At 45.1% G+C, this 18,204-nt stretch overlaps 1 protein-coding gene across 4 annotated transcripts in view; it reads left to right on the top strand.

The window, feature by feature from the left end:
- Positions 1-394: 394 nt before the first annotated feature.
- Positions 395-18,204, top strand: part of TLN1 (talin 1) — a 41,439-nt gene continuing 23,629 nt past the window's right edge. Inside the window, exons 1-16 of one of the 4 annotated variants that reach the window (XM_074196192.1) lie at positions 395-503; positions 8,525-8,687; positions 9,024-9,121; positions 10,250-10,379; positions 10,485-10,637; positions 10,862-11,004; positions 11,158-11,285; positions 14,595-14,655; positions 15,316-15,420; positions 15,662-15,817; positions 16,294-16,395; positions 16,577-16,653; positions 17,110-17,290; positions 17,416-17,529; positions 17,633-17,741; positions 17,896-18,104. In XM_074196192.1, the coding sequence (XP_074052293.1) occupies positions 8,558-8,687; positions 9,024-9,121; positions 10,250-10,379; positions 10,485-10,637; positions 10,862-11,004; positions 11,158-11,285; positions 14,595-14,655; positions 15,316-15,420; positions 15,662-15,817; positions 16,294-16,395; positions 16,577-16,653; positions 17,110-17,290; positions 17,416-17,529; positions 17,633-17,741; positions 17,896-18,104 (1,896 nt within the window). In that variant the 5' untranslated portion in view covers positions 395-503; positions 8,525-8,557. Of the gene's footprint in view, positions 504-6,731; positions 7,000-8,524; positions 8,688-9,023; positions 9,122-10,249; positions 10,380-10,484; positions 10,638-10,861; positions 11,005-11,157; positions 11,286-14,594; positions 14,656-15,315; positions 15,421-15,661; positions 15,818-16,293; positions 16,396-16,576; positions 16,654-17,109; positions 17,291-17,415; positions 17,530-17,632; positions 17,742-17,895; positions 18,105-18,204 lie in introns of those variants that run through there. The other 3 variants (XM_074196193.1, XM_074196195.1, XM_074196194.1) reach the window with 3 other exon arrangements.

The raw sequence follows: 18,204 nt of genomic DNA, 5'->3' as shown, positions 1-18,204 counted from the left end.
GTCTGAGGTTTCCTCTTCCCCTGGGCCGAGGCCCCCCCCCCCGACCCCGCCCCCCCGCTGCGGCAGGCCTGGCTTAAAGGAGAGGACAGACCCGGTGCGCGTCGGGTCGGCGAAGCTGCGCACCGCCCCGCCCCGCGCCTGCGCCCCCGCCCGCGCCCCCGCCTCGCGCCCGCGCCCGCGCCCCCGCCCCGCGCCCGCGCCCCCGCCTCGCGCCCGCGCCCGCGCCCCCGCCTCGCGCCCGCGCCCGCGCCTGCGCCCCAGCCTCGCCCCCCCCCCCCCCACCGCGGCAGGGGAAGCGGCCCGGCTCTCCCGGCCGGCGCCCAGGCATAGAGAGTTGGGGCCAGAGCAGCTTCCTGCGGCGGCCCGGGCAGTAAAGGCGGGCCCAGGGCGCCGCCCACGGGCGGGGGGGGGGACGCGCTCCGAGGACGGAAGTGGCGGAGAGTTCGTCAGTCGGCGGGAGGGCGAGGCCGGACCCCGGACCCGGGAACCCGGAGAGCGAACGAGTGAGTGACCCCGAGGGCGGGCCGGCGAGCGGGAGGGCCCCGCGCGGCCCAGGTAGAGCCGAGGCGGCGCGGAGCGCTGGGCGGGGCCAGGAAGGACGGGGCCGCGGCGGGAAGGGGCAGGGCCGGACGGGGGGGAGGGGACGCGGCTGGATCCGGGGGAGGGGGCCCGGCCCGAGGCGGGGGGGGGGGCGCCGCCGGGGGCGGGGGGCTGCGGCGAGGGGCGTCGGAGCGGGCGCAGGGGCGCCGCCGCTGGCTGCCTCCGCGGCGCGAGAGGTCGGCGTCCGGGCGTGTCCGTCCGCTGGCCCCGACGGCTGGAGCCGCGGTCCCCGGGATGCTGGGGCCGGGGGCCGGCGGGAGTCGCGCCGGACCGTGGGTTAGGGGCCAGGGACAGCCGAGAGCAGGCCGGGAGGGTGGGGGCGGCCCCCGGGAGGGCCGGAGCTCAGGTGCGGCCGAGGACACTTGCCGCGAGCTTGTGTGGCCTCGGGCGAGACACTGAGCCCCGTTGCCTTGCAGAGAAAAGGGAAAAAAGAGAACGGCGGGATGAGGAGGCTGAGACCGGCCTTGGAGGTTAGGGGGCGGGCACGGGGTGGCACTCAGCTAGGACACTGCGGGCCGAGAAGGGGCTCGGACCAGATTATAAAGTCAGCGTGGCATGAGCTAAGACTAGGCAGAGATGGCGGAGAGGACTAAACTTGGGCTTGAGGAGAAGGTTGAATGGAGCTAGGCTTCAGGTTGGGAGAAAAAGGAGGGGTGGGACCAAACTAGGGGTTTCGAGGGGCAGAGACGACGGAATTGGGTGACGCAGCTAGCATAGGGTTAGGTGCACAAGAATGGGTGAGTTTGGGCATAGCTCAGATCAGACCAGTCTGAGAGATCAGGAAGGGATGGGAGGGTCTAGGCAGTGCAGTCAGAATGGTGTGTGGATATGCCATTTGCTGGGTAGAATCAGGTGTGCCGAAGGTTGGGGCAGGGGGGAGTTAGAGTTAATTAGGGTTGGAATTTGAAGTCAGATTATCTTTGTGGAAACTAAATGTTAGTGAGTTGTTATGAGGATAGAATGAGATATTTGTAAACTGCTATATACATGCTAGCTGTTTTTTCCATTTTTGTGATTATTAGTCAACAGTTAAGCACTTATTTGCCAGGTACTGTGATAAACACTAGAGACACAAAGGCAAAACTATGGTCCCTTTCCAAAAGGAGCTCACAGTGTAGTGGGGAAGATAGCAGGCAAATATCTACATATATACAAAATAATAGAGTAGGTGGAAGATGATTGCAGAGGAAAGACTCTTAGCATGAAGAAGGAAAGGCTTCTTGCAGATGGGACATCTGACAGGAAATCAGAGAAGTTTGGTTAGGATTTAGGATTATGACAATTAAGCATAATTTACACTTAAGATTTTTGTTTTTTTAGATCGGTGTTAGAATACCAGGGTAAATTATGGATTAATGCATCAGGATTGAATAAAGAGTCAGCATTAGTCTGTGGTCAGTATTAGGAATTATAGGATCATAGGTTTAGAATTAGATAGGGCCAGTCAGGAATCAAATTAAGAGTCAGGGGTAGTATTTGGTTTTGGGGTCAGCTTTAAAGGTGTCTTCTTAGAGTCATATTAGGAGTTAGGAACAGTAGTGGGGTGTTACAGTTCAGTCAGCCAGCGATCAGTTAGCAAGCATTTATCTATTTACCAGGTACTGTGCTGAGCAAGGCAAAGAAAATCCAGTTCCTGCCCTCAAGGGGCTTACATTCTTTTTTTAATTATCATTTTGTTCCATTACCTAGCTGTGTGGCCTTGGGCAAGCCACTTAACTCCATTTGCCTTGCAAAAAAAAAAATTATTATTTTGTTCCAATTGCATAGAAAGATAGTTTTCAACATTCATTCTTTTGCAAGTTTTTGGCTCCATATTTTTCTACCACCCTCCCTTCCCCACCATAGCATTGATCAGTCTGATAATATCGGTTGTACATGTATAGTCACATGTAACACATTTCCATATTAGTCATGTTGTGAAAAAAGTAATTAGAACTAAAGGGAAAAATCAAAAAAGTTTTAAATAGTATATTTTACTTTGCATTCCAATTCCAAAGATGGCACTTTCCACAACTGGTTTCTCAGGATTTACAGAGCTTACTTTCTAAGGGACTACATGTAAATAAATACATAAAGAAAATATGTAGAGTCAGCAGAAAGACATTTGAGAGGAGAGAACATGAGCAGTCAGGAGAATCTGGAAAAGCCTCCCAAAGAAAGTGGGATTTGAGCTGAGTTTTGAAAAACAAAAACCAAGGGATATTTAAGAATTGGAGGTAAGAAAACAGGGCCAGCATCCCAGTCATGGGGAACAGCCAGTAAAAAGGCTCAGAAACAGGAGATAGGGTGTTGTGTTAAAGGAGCAACACAGAGGCCAAGCTAACTAGGTGGTAGAGTTCACAGAGGAAAGGAGAGTCTAAAAACTGAAAAGGTAAAAAACTTTAAATGTCAACTAGAGAAGATTATATTTGGTCAGGAATCTAAGGATTAAGATCAATGTTGTGATGCAGAGATGAGTCCAAAATTGATTATTCAAGAATCATGGTACGCCATCAGGAATGCTATCTACTAAATAACAGTTTTCCTCTTAATATTTGAAATCATTAATATTCAAGCAATGAGAGTCAAAGGTCAGGGATTTTTTTCAGAGTCCACATTAGTGTTCAGGAATTGAGTTGAATCATTTGATTAATTATAGGTTAGCATTAGAATCAGAAAGAGACTAAGCTTATTGGACTATGATAAGAAATAAGTATCAAAGGTCAATTTTAGGTTTAAGGGTCAGGGTAGAAGTGGGTCAATGATCAGATCAGAATCAGTATTGAAGTTTGTTTTAAATTTGGAACTCAGGCTTAGAATTCATATAAGGTTGGGATCAAGGTCTATATGAGGAGTCATGAGTTGATTGGACTCAAAAGATTTATTCCCTACAGCAGTGCCTTAATCATGAGCAGAGTTTAATCCCCCTAATTTAGACCTTTCCTCCATTTTTCTTTGTAGGTATCAGATTATATCAAGCCCCTTTCTTTTCAATGGAAAACTATTACTTCAGACCAGGATCCTGGCCTTGGGGACCCAGGTTCCATTCTTACTCCTAGTTTCTAGCACAGTGTCCTCACTTAGCAGGGTTTCAGATTCTAGCACAGGCCTTTCTATACCCAAGATCTCTCTATTGCTTTCAGTACTTCCCAAGTGATGTGAGGGGTAGAATGGGAAGGAGATGGTGGTATGGATAGGGCAAGAACTCAATTGCCTTTTTTTTTTTTTAAGATTTTTGCAAGGCAAATGGAGTTAAGTGGCTTGCCCAAGGCCACACAGCTAGGTAATTATTAAGTGTCTGAGACCGGATTTGAACCCAGGTACTCCTGACTCCAAGGCCGGCGCTTTATCCACTAAGCCACCTAGCCGCCCCTCAATTGCCTTTTTATTTGAATGTTGCTGATTTGTCTGTGGGATGGGGAGTAGGTTGATCAGCCCTAATGTAATTTAAAAATGGGGCAGATTTAAGGAGAATGGCTTTGTGCCCAGGAAGTTCAACCCCATTTTCCCCTCATTCCTTAGTCACTTAGTTCCATCACCCTCCCTTGGGCCTGACTAGGCAAGAGGGTGGGAGATTGTGGCTTCCTGCTTTTCACATCCTCCTTGACCCCCATCCCCCCCTTGTGTTTGTGTGTATTTTTTTGTTTATTTTATTTTTAAACAAAAATTCCCACCAACTTAACTTCCCCCCGGTCTCTTACCATCTGCTGAGTCCCTCAACCCTGAATGTGACCTGAACTCCCCTACTCTTTCAGTTTGGCATCTCCCCAATTCTGAACTTCTTCCAGTTCCCTGGTCCAGTCACAGATCTTCCTCCTCCCTCCCCAACAAGAAAAGGGGAAATGAGGCCTGAAAAGGAAACTGGTCTCTGCTGATCACATCCCCAGCCTGACCATGACCACACCCAGGTCTTACCCTCAGCTTGTCCTTGCCACTGACCCCCAGATCTCACCCCTAGTTTGACCATGGAGTTAACTATATATACTCTGATATTATTTCTACCCTTGGCAAGCTACCTATTGACTATATTTTGATCTAACTCCAAGACCAATCCAGCCATTTACTGTACTTTCCAGTATTATCCCAACCTCTGGCTAATGACCATACCTAATTTGGCTCTTTTCTAACCCTTAAGAAAGTGAGTTAGAAAGCCCAAGTTCTCCTAGGTCCTCAAATCTGTGAGAAGGGGGAAGGGAAAGCAAAGCATTTCTGTGTAGGAGGAGGTTAGTGTGTTTACAAGGAGGGAAGCTTTAACCTCTCAGTCAAAATGCAGTTCTGCTTGTCCAATTGTTGGTGTGTATCTACCTATATTCCCCATAGGCACCTCAAATCCCATAAATGAGAACTCATCTTTCCTACCAAATCAGCTTCCCCTACCCACCCAACTTTGCAGATTTCTCTAAAAACGTGGCACTATTTTTTTAGTCACTTGGACTCAAAATTTAGGATTGTCCTTGACTCTTAATTCCAGGTCTCCCTACCTCCAGCATCTCCTTCCTTCTAATTCATCCTGCAAACTCTTATTAGTTCTATTACCTATAATATGAAGTCCAAATTTAGTCTTGTATTCAAGCCCAAAAGAAATCTAGCACCAGTTTTTCCTTACAAGCTCTCTATGTACATTCTCAAACCATCATCATATGTAGTCGCCTCTCTCTACACATTTCCCTGTTATCATTAATAATAAAAATTAATAATGCTTTAAATTCCAGCCTTTGCTCCTGTCAGTATTTACCATATATGCTTCCCAGGAAAGGAATAAGCAAGTTATACATAATAGATTTGCCATTTCTATTTAGTCATTTTTTAATTATGCAATTTTATGGAAATGCTTGCTTTATTCCATAAATTAAAAATAGAATAAAAATAAAAAATCCTACCTACTTTAAATGTTATCTTCTCCATAACACTTTGTCTTGACAGTTCCCAACCAGATATGATCTCTTTCTCCTCCAAACCTTCCCAGAACTTACTATATATTATTCTTGTATCGATTATTATATTCTACCTTAATTAGAATTATTTAGGGACTTATCTCTACTAGAGTTTAAGTTCCTTGAGAGCAAGGACTCTACCTACCTTATTTACCTTTGTATGTCCAACAGTTCTTAGCACAATACCTTATACATAATAAGCATTCAGTAAATACTTAATTGCTTGCTTGGGGGTAGGAGTAGTGTGAAGAAGACTGGGGGAGCAGGATGGGGGGCTTGAGATATAGAAAGGTATATTGGTGATGGACTGTATAGTCAGTAGAAATTAAATATATGGGAAAGGGGCTCTATATAAGAGAGAAGGATATCCTACACCCATGTGGGAAAAGGTCAGGGCATGTATAAAATGAGTGGAAGAAGTATGGAGGGAAGCCCTGCCCTTCTCTAGTTGCCCAGTCCAATGCTAAATGAGCTTCCTACAAGTCTGAGGCCGGATATGTCAGCATCTAACCCACAGGACTCCCCCTCCTCCCCGTGGTTAAGATTCAGAGGCCAAATTTGGTAACAGACTCTAAGTATAATTTCCCCAGTCCTGTCTACACTTTTTGACTTAGTATTCATCTAGCTCTGCCTCTCTCTGTCTTACCCATATACACGTGATCTCCCTTCTCTTTCCCTCAGTCTCTCTCTGTTTTTATCTCCATCTCTGTAGTCCTCTTTTTCTCCTTGTCTTCCTTTTACTGCTCTGCCTGTACGTTTTGTACCCTACTTCTCCCTACCTCTCCTCAAGCACACACACACACACACACACACACACACATATACATACACAGACACACACATTCCATTCCTTGCTGGGTTGTGACACCTCCCCTTCCCTCCCCCCATTGCCCAACTCCTCTGGAATTTGACTCTGGAATGTCTTGAGGGAGGGGGATTCCTTGGGTGGGGGGAGAAAGGGGTGGTTCTAGATGGCGAAGAATGATGGCGGGTAGCTCTCTGGGCATAATAATCTTTGAGGGATCCTCTCCTCAGGGTACATTCCCCTTCCCTCTTCCCATCATAGGATCATAGATGAAGAGCTGAAAGGACCTCAAAGGCTGGCTAGTCCAACCTCAGTTTGCACATGAGAAACTGAGGCTGTCCAAAGAAATTCATTGATTTGATCAAAGTCATCCGTATAATTGTCAAAGGTGGGATTTGAACTCAAATCCTCTGACTCGTCACTACTCTTCCCACTTCATTTTTTTTTTATCATATTCAGTAGGGAGAAAGGGGAGCATGACTCAGTACTCTTATCGGGGTCTCACCAGAGGTTTCAGTGGTTTCCTGCTCAAATGATGGGAGTTGGTGTCCAGAGGAAATTGGGGTGTGAGGGTTAACATTTTCAGGCCAGAATGAGGAATTCCTCCCAGTTCTGCTTTGAATTTTGCCAGCTGCCTGCTTCTCTGAATTGCTCCGGTGTGGTCAGTATCCCCACCACCAGGTTGGTCTAAATATAGGGAATGGTACTCTAGTAATGGAGGGTGGGAAGAGAAAGGGAACTATAAGCAGGATGAACGGTTCTTAGTGGGAAGGTAGGGAGGGCACAGGTCAGGGCTAAGGTTTGCTCCTCAGGGACCTCTGATCTATTTAAACTCCAGAAACCCACAGGTCTGTTTATTTCCTACAATAACCCAAAAAGCTCAGTTCTTCCCCATCATTTGTTTCTCCTCCAGAATCTTCCTCTTTCCCTCCAAGATTATATGTCTCCAAATTGCTTGATTACCTATTCTCTCAGATTATCTTCTCCATGATTCCCTCTCCCACATCATTACCAGCACTCCATTTTTCCCCAACTCCCTATCTCTAAATTCCCTATTTCTTGGCTAGCTACCTACCTACAAACTGGTTTATCTTGGAAGAGGGGTCATGGCAATAGGAAATTGATATTTTTACTTCAGCCTAAAGTCATATACCTCCTTTAGCTGTGAGATACCAATTCACTACACAGAATTTTGATGTCACAGAATTTTCTGCCAGGAAGATTAGAGCCCTGTGCTACCTGTCACTTGCTTCCCCTGACCTGCTTGGGTCCAAACTGTTAGAAAAAAGCAAAAAGTCCAGGAAGAGGGGATACAGAAGAAAAAAAATGTTTTAAAAAAATCAGTCCTCGAGGAAAGTTTGGAGGAATCTAAGTAGAAGACAAGGGTTCAGATTATAACAGCAGGTCACTTCAAAGTGAAGTATGGGTGTGTATAATCTATATCAGATTACTCCATGTCAAGGGGAGAAGGAAGGAAGAGAGAGAAAAAAATGTGGAACTAAAACTCTTACCCCAAAATGTTGAAAACTAAAGAAAAAAAACAAAAAAAGCAAAGTGAAATATAGGAAAGTACTTAAAAATCAGGAAGAGTAAACATCACATTTGGTTCCCCAGGAATCTATAGAACTGTTCACCCTGAGATCTTTAAGAAGAGAAAATAATGAGAAGATTGGATCTGGAATTTGGGAGGGGATAGAAGTGCTGCTAGTGAGCTGAGTGGGGAAACATGAGGGTACCAAAAGCAGGTGACAAGTAGGGTCAAGGCATGTGGTCATCTGTCTTGAGTGATTTAAACAAAACTCTCTGAAGCCAAAGACTAAACTAGACAACTTAAGTTTCACACTCCTCCATTGCTCCATGGAGGCCAAGAGAAAGATAATGGCTTAACCCATGGAAGGGAGGAAAGAAGGAAAAATACTATAGGGGAAAGAGAAATAAAAGAGAGAAATGGAGGGGGGGAGAGAATGGGGGGGATAGCTGAAAAGCTCACAAAAACTCGATCTTGGGGCTAATCCCTCAAAACGCTGAATAGACTCCAGCCTGACTTCTCTTTCTGGGGCACTTAGAGCTAGGGCAGCTTATTTTAGAATAGTCTTCTTTAGAGTTTGTGGGGTTTTTGTCTTTTTAAAGAAAATCCTCCCTTGCCCTGTCTCCTTTCCTACCATCTTTCTATCTTCCAAGGCTCTGATATCCCATTACTAACCAGCAGGTATAGCCAGAAAGAAGAGAAACCACCAACATGGTTGCACTGTCACTGAAAATCAGCATTGGGAATGTCGTGAAGACAATGCAGTTTGAGCCATCTACCATGGTGTACAATGCTTGCAGAATCATCAGAGAGCATATCCCAGAAGCTCTAGCTGGCCCTCGTGAGTCTCTAGGCACTGGGTGGAGGAAAACAAGGACATTGGGCTAAATTCTGGGACAGCTTTACCCACCTAGACCCTTTCTACTTGGCTCCCCTATAAGGTCCCCTAAGCAGGAAGGAATTGGATCCTCCTTTCTTTGACTATGTTATTGCTCTGCTCCTGGATTGGGATGTCTACTAAGGGCAAGGAGCGAACCACAGCCTACCACCATAGGGTCTGTGGTGTATACCATACAGTATAGAAACCTTCTGTGTTGTATGAACAGCTTAGGCATAGGGCTGAAAAGTGGGGAGTTCCAGGTGAGTCTGACTTGGATTGACAATTATTGTCTTCCAGCCAACGACTTTGGGCTGTTTCTGTCCGATGATGACCCCAAAAAGGGTATCTGGCTAGAGGCTGGAAAGGCCTTGGATTACTACATGCTTCGAAATGGAGTAAGTATTTCTGTCCCCCAAACCCTTGTCTTTGAAACCCTATTACTTTGTCTCTAGTTTCCTTTCTACTGCAAACCTGACCAGAGCCAGGCTTTAACTGCCTCTTTATGTGGGGAGCACAAATATGTTGCTCATATTTCAATCTGTGATCACTTATTTATTACCTCTTCAAGCCCCTTTGTACAAACTGATTCTCACACTTTGGACTGAAAGATTCTATTTATTTTGAGTTTTGAGTTTTACAATTTTCCCCCTAATCTTACTTCCCTCCCCCCACCCCCCACACAAGACAATTTGCCAATCTTTACATTGTTTCTATGGTATACAGTGATCCAAATTGAATGTGATGAGAGAAATCATATCTTCAAGGAAGAAATATAAAGTATAAGAGATAGTAAAATCAGACAATAAGATATCAGGTTTTTTCCCTAAATTAAAGTTAATAGTCCTTGGTCTTTGTTCAAACTCCACAGTTCTTTCCTTTGGATACAGATGGTATTCTCCATTGCAGACAGCCCCAAATTGTCCCTGATTGTTGCACTGAAGGAATGAGCAAGTCCACCAAGGTTGATCATTGCCCCCATGTTGCTGTTAGGGTGTACAGTGATTTTTCTGGTTCTGCTCATCTCACTCAGCATCAGTTCATGCAAATCCCTCCAGGCTTCCTTGAATTCCCATCCCTCCTGGTTTCTAATAGAACAATAGTGTTCCATGACATACATACGCCACAGTTTACTAAACCATTCCCCAATTGAAGGACCTTTACTTGATTTCCAATTCTTTGCCACCACAAACAGGGCTGCTATGAATATTATCTCTTCAGGGTTTAGACCCAGTAGTGGTATTGCTGGATCAAAGGGTAGGCGCATTTTTGTTGCCCTTTGGGCATAGTTCCAAATAGCTCTCCAGAAAGGTTGGATGAGTTCACAGCTCCACCAACAATGTAATAGCGTCCGAGATTTCACACAACCCTTTCAACAATGATCATTATCCTTTCTGGTCATATTGGCCAGTGTGGATTCTCAAATTTTGGATACCAAAACATCCAAAGAGTTGTCTCCTCCCTCCTCCCCCAACACCCCATCCACCAGTCTAAGAATGCTGCCTTTCTCTGTGGCCCCACCCTAGGACACTATGGAATATAGAAAGAAGCAGCGACCCCTAAAGATTAGAATGCTGGATGGAGCTGTGAAGACTATCATGGTGGATGATTCTAAGACAGTCACTGACATGCTCATGACTATCTGTGCCCGGATTGGTAAGAGGGTGGGGGGGGGGGACGTGAAAGGCACTGACTAAGGTTCAGCCAACCAACTACCACCCCTGCAGCAGGCCCCCTCACCCCTCTGAACACTCTGCCCAGGTATCACCAACCATGAGGAATACTCCCTGGTTCGGGAGCTGCTGGAAGAGAAAAAAGAGGAGGTAACAGGGACACTGCGAAAGGATAAGACACTGTTGCGGGATGAGAAGAAAATGGAGAAACTGAAGCAAAAGCTACACACAGATGATGAGTGTGAGCAGTAGAGGGGGGTATCTGGAGAGGTAGGGGAGGGACTTCTGGAGCAATGTGGGAGTAGTAACTTGGCAGGTTGGAAAAGTTCAAGTAAGGAAGGGCAGCTGGAGCAGTAAAGGGAAGGACATCTTAGAGGTAGCAGAGGAGCAGCTGAACCAATATGGGAGGGCTACATTGGTTATCATAGGTCTCACCACTGAAAAATGGGTGTCTTTTTGCTCCAGTGAACTGGCTGGACCATGGGCGGACACTGAGGGAACAAGGTGTAGAAGAGCATGAAACATTGCTACTTCGAAGAAAGTTTTTCTACTCGGACCAAAATGTGGACTCCCGGGACCCTGTACAGCTGAATCTCCTCTATGTGCAGGTGTGAAAATGGGGGCACAGCTGGTAGGGAACGGGATTGCAGAAGAGCAGTGATGCTATATAGGAAGGCATGTTCATGTCCACTAGGCTAGTAGTCCTGGCCTGAACAGATTTTTCTTGAGGCCCAACCTGAGTACCCTACCATGTTCTTCAGGCACGAGATGACATCTTGAATGGCTCCCACCCTGTCTCCTTTGACAAGGCCTGTGAGTTTGCTGGCTTCCAGTGCCAAATTCAATTTGGACCTCACAACGAGCAGAAGCATAAGCCTGGTTTCCTTGAGTAAGTGACCTGTACTCCCCACTCTGATGTCAGGCATCCCCTTTTTCTTTTTTTTCTTTTTCTTTTTCTTTTTTAGGTTTTTGCAAGGCAAATGGGCTTAAGTGGCTTGCCCAAGGCCACACAGCTAGGTAATTATTAAGTGTCTGAGACCGGATCTGAACCCAGGTACTCCTGACTCCAGGGCCGGTGCTTTATCCACTGCGCCACCTAGCCACCCCTGGCATCCCCTTTTTCAATCATAGTTTGCTCCCTTCTTAACTGCTGCCACCAGTGGCTTCCACATACAATTTGTTTTGTGGATCCCTAAAGAAGAGAAATACAACTACTCAACCTTTTCCCTGCTATAATCCTTTCAAGATATTATAATTATAGTAACTATAAGGAATCAGTCAATCAATGAAATTTGATTATGTGCTTCTTATATGCTAGGCATTCCAAAACTAGGTTAGTGATAAAAAGACAAACAGTCCCTGCCTCAGTAAACTCACATTCAAATAAAAAAGACAGTATGCAAGGCAGTTAGGTGGCACAGTAGATAGAGCACTGGCCCTGGAGTCAGGAAGACCTGGGTTCAGATCCGGCCTCAGACACTTAATAATTAATAAGACACTTAATGTGAACTTGGACAAGTTCACTTAACCCCATTGCCTTACAAAAGAAAGGAAGGAAGGAAGGAAGGAAGAAAGAAAGAATGAATGAATACACATGTATGAGTATATGCAAAACAGATAAAAGTCTTGAAGAAAATCAGGGACTCCAAGAGGCAGAGTTAAGGAGGGAATGGATTCTAGGCATAATGGACAGTCAAGTACAGTATAAGGTTCAGCATGAAGGCTGTTTAGCTGAACCATAAAAGATGAAGAAAGGACTAATATGTAATAAGTCTAAAAAGTTACACTAAGGCTAAGTTGTGAAAATCTTTAAATACAAAATAAAGTTGTTATTTCATCCTAGAGGTATTAAGAGAACCACTAGAGTTTACTGAGTTAGAGTATAACATGATCAGACTTGTGCTTTAGGAAAACCACTGACTAGGGAAGATGGATTAAAATGCAGAAAGATTTGACAATGGAAGTACAGTTAGGATGCTGTTGCAATACTCCAGGTAACAGGCAATGAGAGATTATAAACTAGAGTGATGAGAATAAGAGTGAAGAGAAAGAAGTTATGGAAGAGATGTTCTAGAGACAAAAATGACACATTTTGGAATATGTGTGGTGAGGGGAAAGTGGGCTATCATGGTTGTAACCCTGGTGACTGGAAGGGTGATAGTACCTTCAATAGAAAAGATAAGTACAAAAGGGAAGAGAGATTGGAGGGAAGTATAGTGAGTTCTTTTTAGAAAATGTTGAATTTAAGATAGCTATAGGACATATAATTTGAAATGTCTGTTAATCATTTGGTGATATGGTACTAGTGCTCATGATTAGAGATACAGATATGAGGTTTCATATGTCCAGAGATAGTTCACCACTGGGGAGCTGATGAGAGAATCAGATAAGGTGTAGACAGAGCCTTGGGATAATAACAGAGATAGTGATCCAGCAAAGAAAACTGAGGCATAATCAGACATGTAAAAAGGAAACCACAAAAGGACAATGCCATGAAAAACCTAATAGACTAAATCATATTTAGGAGGAAGGGGAGTTGGCAGTGGCAGATACCATAGAGAAATGAAAGATGAGAATTGAGAAAAGACAATTAAGAGCTCATTGGTAACTTTAGATGGAAATATTTCAGGTAAGAAGTGACTTCAGAAGCCAGATAGCAGAAGAGATTTCAAGGAAAAGAAGTGGAGGCCACAAATGTGGATAGCTTTTTCAAAGAGTGACTGAGAAAAGAATGGAAATATATAAGACAATAGTTTATAGGGAGCATAGGGCCTAGTGAGGATTTTTTAAGGATTCTTACAGGCAGTTTGTAGGAAACAAGTAGTTAGGGACAAATTGAAGATTAGAGAAAATGGTTTTGAAAAGTGGGAAGCAGAGGAGGGACTTGAAGAGGGAAGAGAAATTTTGGACAACCACTATGATGTAGGAGAGCAGAGAATCAGTTAGGAAAAAATTAAAGAATTATCTTGCGACTGTGAGGGCCCAGTTGGAAACAGATGAAAAAAAACATAAGTCCAGAGAAAGTTATGAAATGTCCTGGTTTCATAATACAAGTTATTCATAACACAAGTGCTCTGATGCTATAATAATTGAGAGATTTCTGATTTAATCATTGTGCTTGCCCTCTAGCTACGTAGATTAAAGTCCTTTTTACACCAAGTAGATGGTGTTGATGAGTTGCTGTAACTTAAAAAAAAATTCAACCCTAGATGGTCAACTTTCTGGCAATGAGATTTTCTTCAATCTAGCTAGTCTTGTCCCTTAGAATACAAACGCACAATTTTCTACAAAAAATACTTGAAGCATTTCCAACTTTCCAGGACCCATCAAAGTTTGCATTTTGCTGACTTCCAGAAGTTTCAGTCATCTCCACTTCATTCTGAGACCTCAGAGTGGGATTGAAGTGAATGTAAATGAAGCTAGACCCTTGTTCTCTCCCTGTCCTGCTTTCTAAGGAAGGCTTCATCTTGACTTTCCTTTCCTCTCCCCCCAAAGGCTGGACCCTGAAGTTAGGGAAGTGGTAATCAAGTGTCCAGAATTGCTGACAATAACACTGGGCCATTGTTGGGGGACAGGAACATTGTACAAAGGTTTATACATTCAAAGTGATTTTCCTAAAGCCTAGGTCCAACCTTGTCCCCCCTCCCCCCCATTTAATTAGTTTCCTTAGCTCCCTTTTATGACCCCTGGCCCTGCACCAGCCTCCTGGTGTTCTCTCTCTCAGCTCCAGGTACTCTCTCTGGCTGTCCCATGTGAAGTGCTCTCCCTCCTTTGTTCTGCCTGCATCCTTTAAGTCTTACCTGAAATTCCATTTTCTACTGGAAGCCTGACTCCAAGCCCTCTTCATTCTGGTGCCTTTCTTCTTGGGAGTCTTTCCTATTTATATCCCAAATGTCACTTCTTTGTGCATAGATACTTGCTTGTTGTCTCCCCTATTAGACAGTGAGTTCCTTGAGGGACAAGGGACTGTGTTTTGCCTTCTTTTGTGTCCCAGTATCTTGTACAGTGCCTGCACACAGTAGGTGCTTAATAAATACTTACTGCCTGACTAACTCTTATTTAGTTACATTTTAGAGGAACCCCAACCTTCATCTGCCTTGTTTCTTCACCACAAAAAGCCATCTCACATGTAAACATAGATCCTAGTTCAAAGGCTTAGCCCCATCCCCTCTTTCTGACTCCACTTTTTCTCTGATAGCCTGAAAGATTTCTTGCCCAAGGAATATGTGAAGCAGAAAGGAGAGCGCAAGATATTCCAGGTAAGTGGGGAAGACTATGAGGAGGGGCCTATTCTACCCACCACCACCATCTCCACTGAACTTGCCTCTGGGCCCCATTACTTTAGGAGGCAGCAGACCTAAACTTCCACTTCCAACTTCACCATGGGATCTTAGGTACTTAATTTGTCCTTGTCTCAGTTTCCCATCTATAAAATGAGGTTAATAATATTTGTCCTACATGAGGTTGTTGAAAGATCAAAAGAGATAATGTTAGTGAAAGATTTTGAAGAGTTATAAAGCTGTCTACCAATGGAAGGTAGTGATATAATTAATACTTCATGATACTACCCATTCAGCCCTTCTTTCTGTCCCCTCTGGTTTACTATTTCCCTCTTACCTGTTATCCTTGCATAATCCCTTCCTCACTCCATAACCATTCCCCCACACACAAACTCTGTCCATCACCACATAAAACACTTAGGCTCCCTAACCATTCCCCCCATGTCTCCATTACACCTTTCTCATTCATTGATTTCATCCCATTGTTTTCATTCATTCTATTCTTCTCCATCCTGGTTTTCCATGGTCTATCAATCCCTTCCCATGACCCCAAAATATCTTTCCCTCTTATTTCATTCCTCCCTGTGAGCCTTCCAACTCTCCTCTATGCCATCACCCCTCATTTCCCCATACCCTTAGGCCCACAAGAATTGCGGGCAGATGAGTGAAATTGAAGCGAAGGTGCGATATGTGAAGCTTGCCCGCTCCCTCAAGACATATGGTGTTTCCTTCTTCCTGGTTAAGGTTAGTTCTGAACTTCCCTTTGCATTACCTGACTGACATCCCACTCTTGCTTACCTTCCTTATACTCTGGAAACTCCTACTAATTTCAACCCTTTCAACTCTAACCCAACCCACATCTACCCTCCCTTTTGTTTTGCCCTACCTTCGCTCTCTCCCCTCTTCCCTGCTGCTCTTCCTCTACTTCAGAATTCTTTTATGGCTCTGGATCTGACCTCTTGCTTGCCTTTTTGTCCCTTGACAGGAGAAAATGAAGGGTAAGAACAAGCTGGTTCCTCGACTCCTGGGTATTACTAAAGAATGTGTGATGCGAGTGGATGAAAAGACCAAGGAGGTGATCCAGGAGTGGAATCTTACCAATATCAAGCGCTGGGCTGCCTCTCCAAAGAGTTTCACTCTGGTGAGGGGCCATTCAAGGGTAGAGGAAAGCTGTGAGGACCCAGAGAAAAAGCCCCAGGGTGATTGGAAATGGGAAGAATATCAACAGGAAGATAGCTAAAGTAGATTTTTCCCTGCCTGGAGTAGATTTTGGCTCTAAAGCAAAACCCCAGAAAAGAGAAAAGGGATTTAGGAGTCATGGATTGGTTGAGGTCAGTCTTTGCCACTTAAGCAAGAGGCAGGACAGTTAGACTTAAAGGCAACATTCTCTACGTGGATCCATATGAGTTAAAGGAAATGAAGAAGTGAGTGCTCTCAGCACAAGAGAGGTGTGTATATATATATATATATATATATATATATATATATATATATATATATATATATATATATATATATATCCCATCTAAGTTTGAGGATTGGAGGACCCCCCCACTCTGTCTTCTCCTACTTTGTATATACCTAGGGCCTCTTCTGAACATCACATTCTGCCCCCAGGACTTTGGAGATTACCAGGATGGCTATTACTCAGTACAGACAACAGAAGGAGAGCAGATAGCTCAGCTCATTGCTGGTTATATTGACATTATCCTTAAGAAGGTGAGTTCCTCCTATCCTCACTTCCACAAACCTGCATCTTTCACCTTCTTTTAAGAGGCAAGAAATTCAAGATTTTGGGAATCAAACTGGTTAGGACTAGAAATGAAGACCTCCCCCCCACAACTTCCTTCCCCTTCTTTAACTGACCTATTTCTTCCCTGGGGCTACTTTCTCCCTGTAGAAGAAGAGCAAGGATCACTTTGGCCTAGAAGGAGATGAAGAGTCTACCATGCTGGAGGACTCCGTATCTCCCAAAAAGTATGCAATGGTGGGGACCTCTGGGGGAGTAACCCTATCTGTTGGGGCGGGGGGGACTACAACAGCTGAAAGAAGGTTGGATACTAAGATCATAGTCAGGATGTTGGGAATGATCTAAGCCAACACTTCCTGACATCCATGCCCTCTAAAGCATAGAAATAGACTGAAATGAGAAATTTTTGTCAGTTGAGGTAGGGGTGGGAGGGTGACATCTCCTTAAGTTTTAGTTCTTCAGTGATAGTGTAACCAAGAGTGAGAGATGGAGCTGAAGCAAGCCCTTGGAGGACCCTGGACCCCTCAGGTCTCCAGCTCCAGTGACAAGCTTTATAATAGCAGGATAACTTGGAAGATAAAGAATATTTTCTGAGTCTCTTAGGTCACGCCTTCTGTAGAGTTACACTGTTATGTGAGGTATCAGTCAAAAATCTATCATCTTTTCCTTCACCAACATTTCAGGTCCACAGTTCTACAGCAGCAATATAACCGGGTAGGAAGGGTAGAGCATGGCTCTGTGGCCCTGCCTGCTATAATGCGCTCTGGAGCCTCTGGTCCTGAGAACTTCCAGGTGGGCAGCATGCCACCTGCTCAGCAGCAGATCACCTGTGGCCAAATGCACCGGGGGCACATGCCCCCCTTGGTAAGAGCACCAGGTCCCAGACCCTTCTTTTCCATTCCTGTATTGAGTTCCTTATGGCCTTTCTCCCCATCCCTTCCTTACCTCCCTTCTTCTTCCATTTCTTTTTTTTCCATCCTTTCTCTTAGACCTCAGCCCAGCAGGCACTCACCGGTACCATCAACTCTAGCATGCAGGCTGTGCAGGCCGCCCAGGCCACCCTGGATGACTTTGAGACCCTGCCCCCACTTGGCCAGGATGCTGTAAGTGAGGGGAAGGGCCTGGGCACAGAAGGGTAAACACACTCAAATTTCAGCAATGGAGCTTGGGACCAAAGGTGTGTCTTTCTCTCATTCTCTTGCTCAGGCATCCAAGGCTTGGCGGAAGAACAAGATGGATGAGTCAAAACATGAGATCCACTCTCAAGTGGATGCCATCACAGCTGGCACAGCCTCTGTAGTGAACCTGACAGCAGGTGCAGTGGTCAAGGGTTTTTAGTCCTGCTTGAATGTATGATAGAGCTGGGGATGAAGAAGGGCACATTTTCCTGTGTTAGCAGCTTCAGCCTCTCCCTGTCTGTCAACTGACTGTTCTGCCCCTTCCTTATACATGCTCTTTTCTGCCCCTAGGAGATCCTGCCGAGACTGACTATACAGCTGTGGGCTGTGCAGTAACTACAATTTCCTCCAACTTGACTGAGATGTCCCGTGGCGTGAAGATGCTAGCTGCTCTGCTGGAAGATGAGGGGGGAAGTGGGCGGCCTCTGCTGCAGGCAGCCAAAGGCCTAGCAGGGGCTGTGTCAGAACTGCTTCGGAGTGCCCAGCCGGCCAGTGCTGAGGTCAGGAGGACTGGAAGGCTTGAGTGGTATTAGATCAGCCCCAGGAGTCACATCCAAATTGGATGTTAACCACTTATATGGTTAATTAAGTGGAGGAGAT

Source organism: Macrotis lagotis, chromosome 8 (genome assembly GCF_037893015.1).
Source record: "Macrotis lagotis isolate mMagLag1 chromosome 8, bilby.v1.9.chrom.fasta, whole genome shotgun sequence".
NCBI classification, from domain to species: domain Eukaryota; kingdom Metazoa; phylum Chordata; class Mammalia; order Peramelemorphia; family Peramelidae; genus Macrotis; species Macrotis lagotis.
Note: the sequence above shows the minus strand (reverse complement) of the source record. Positions and strands in the feature narration are given on the sequence as shown.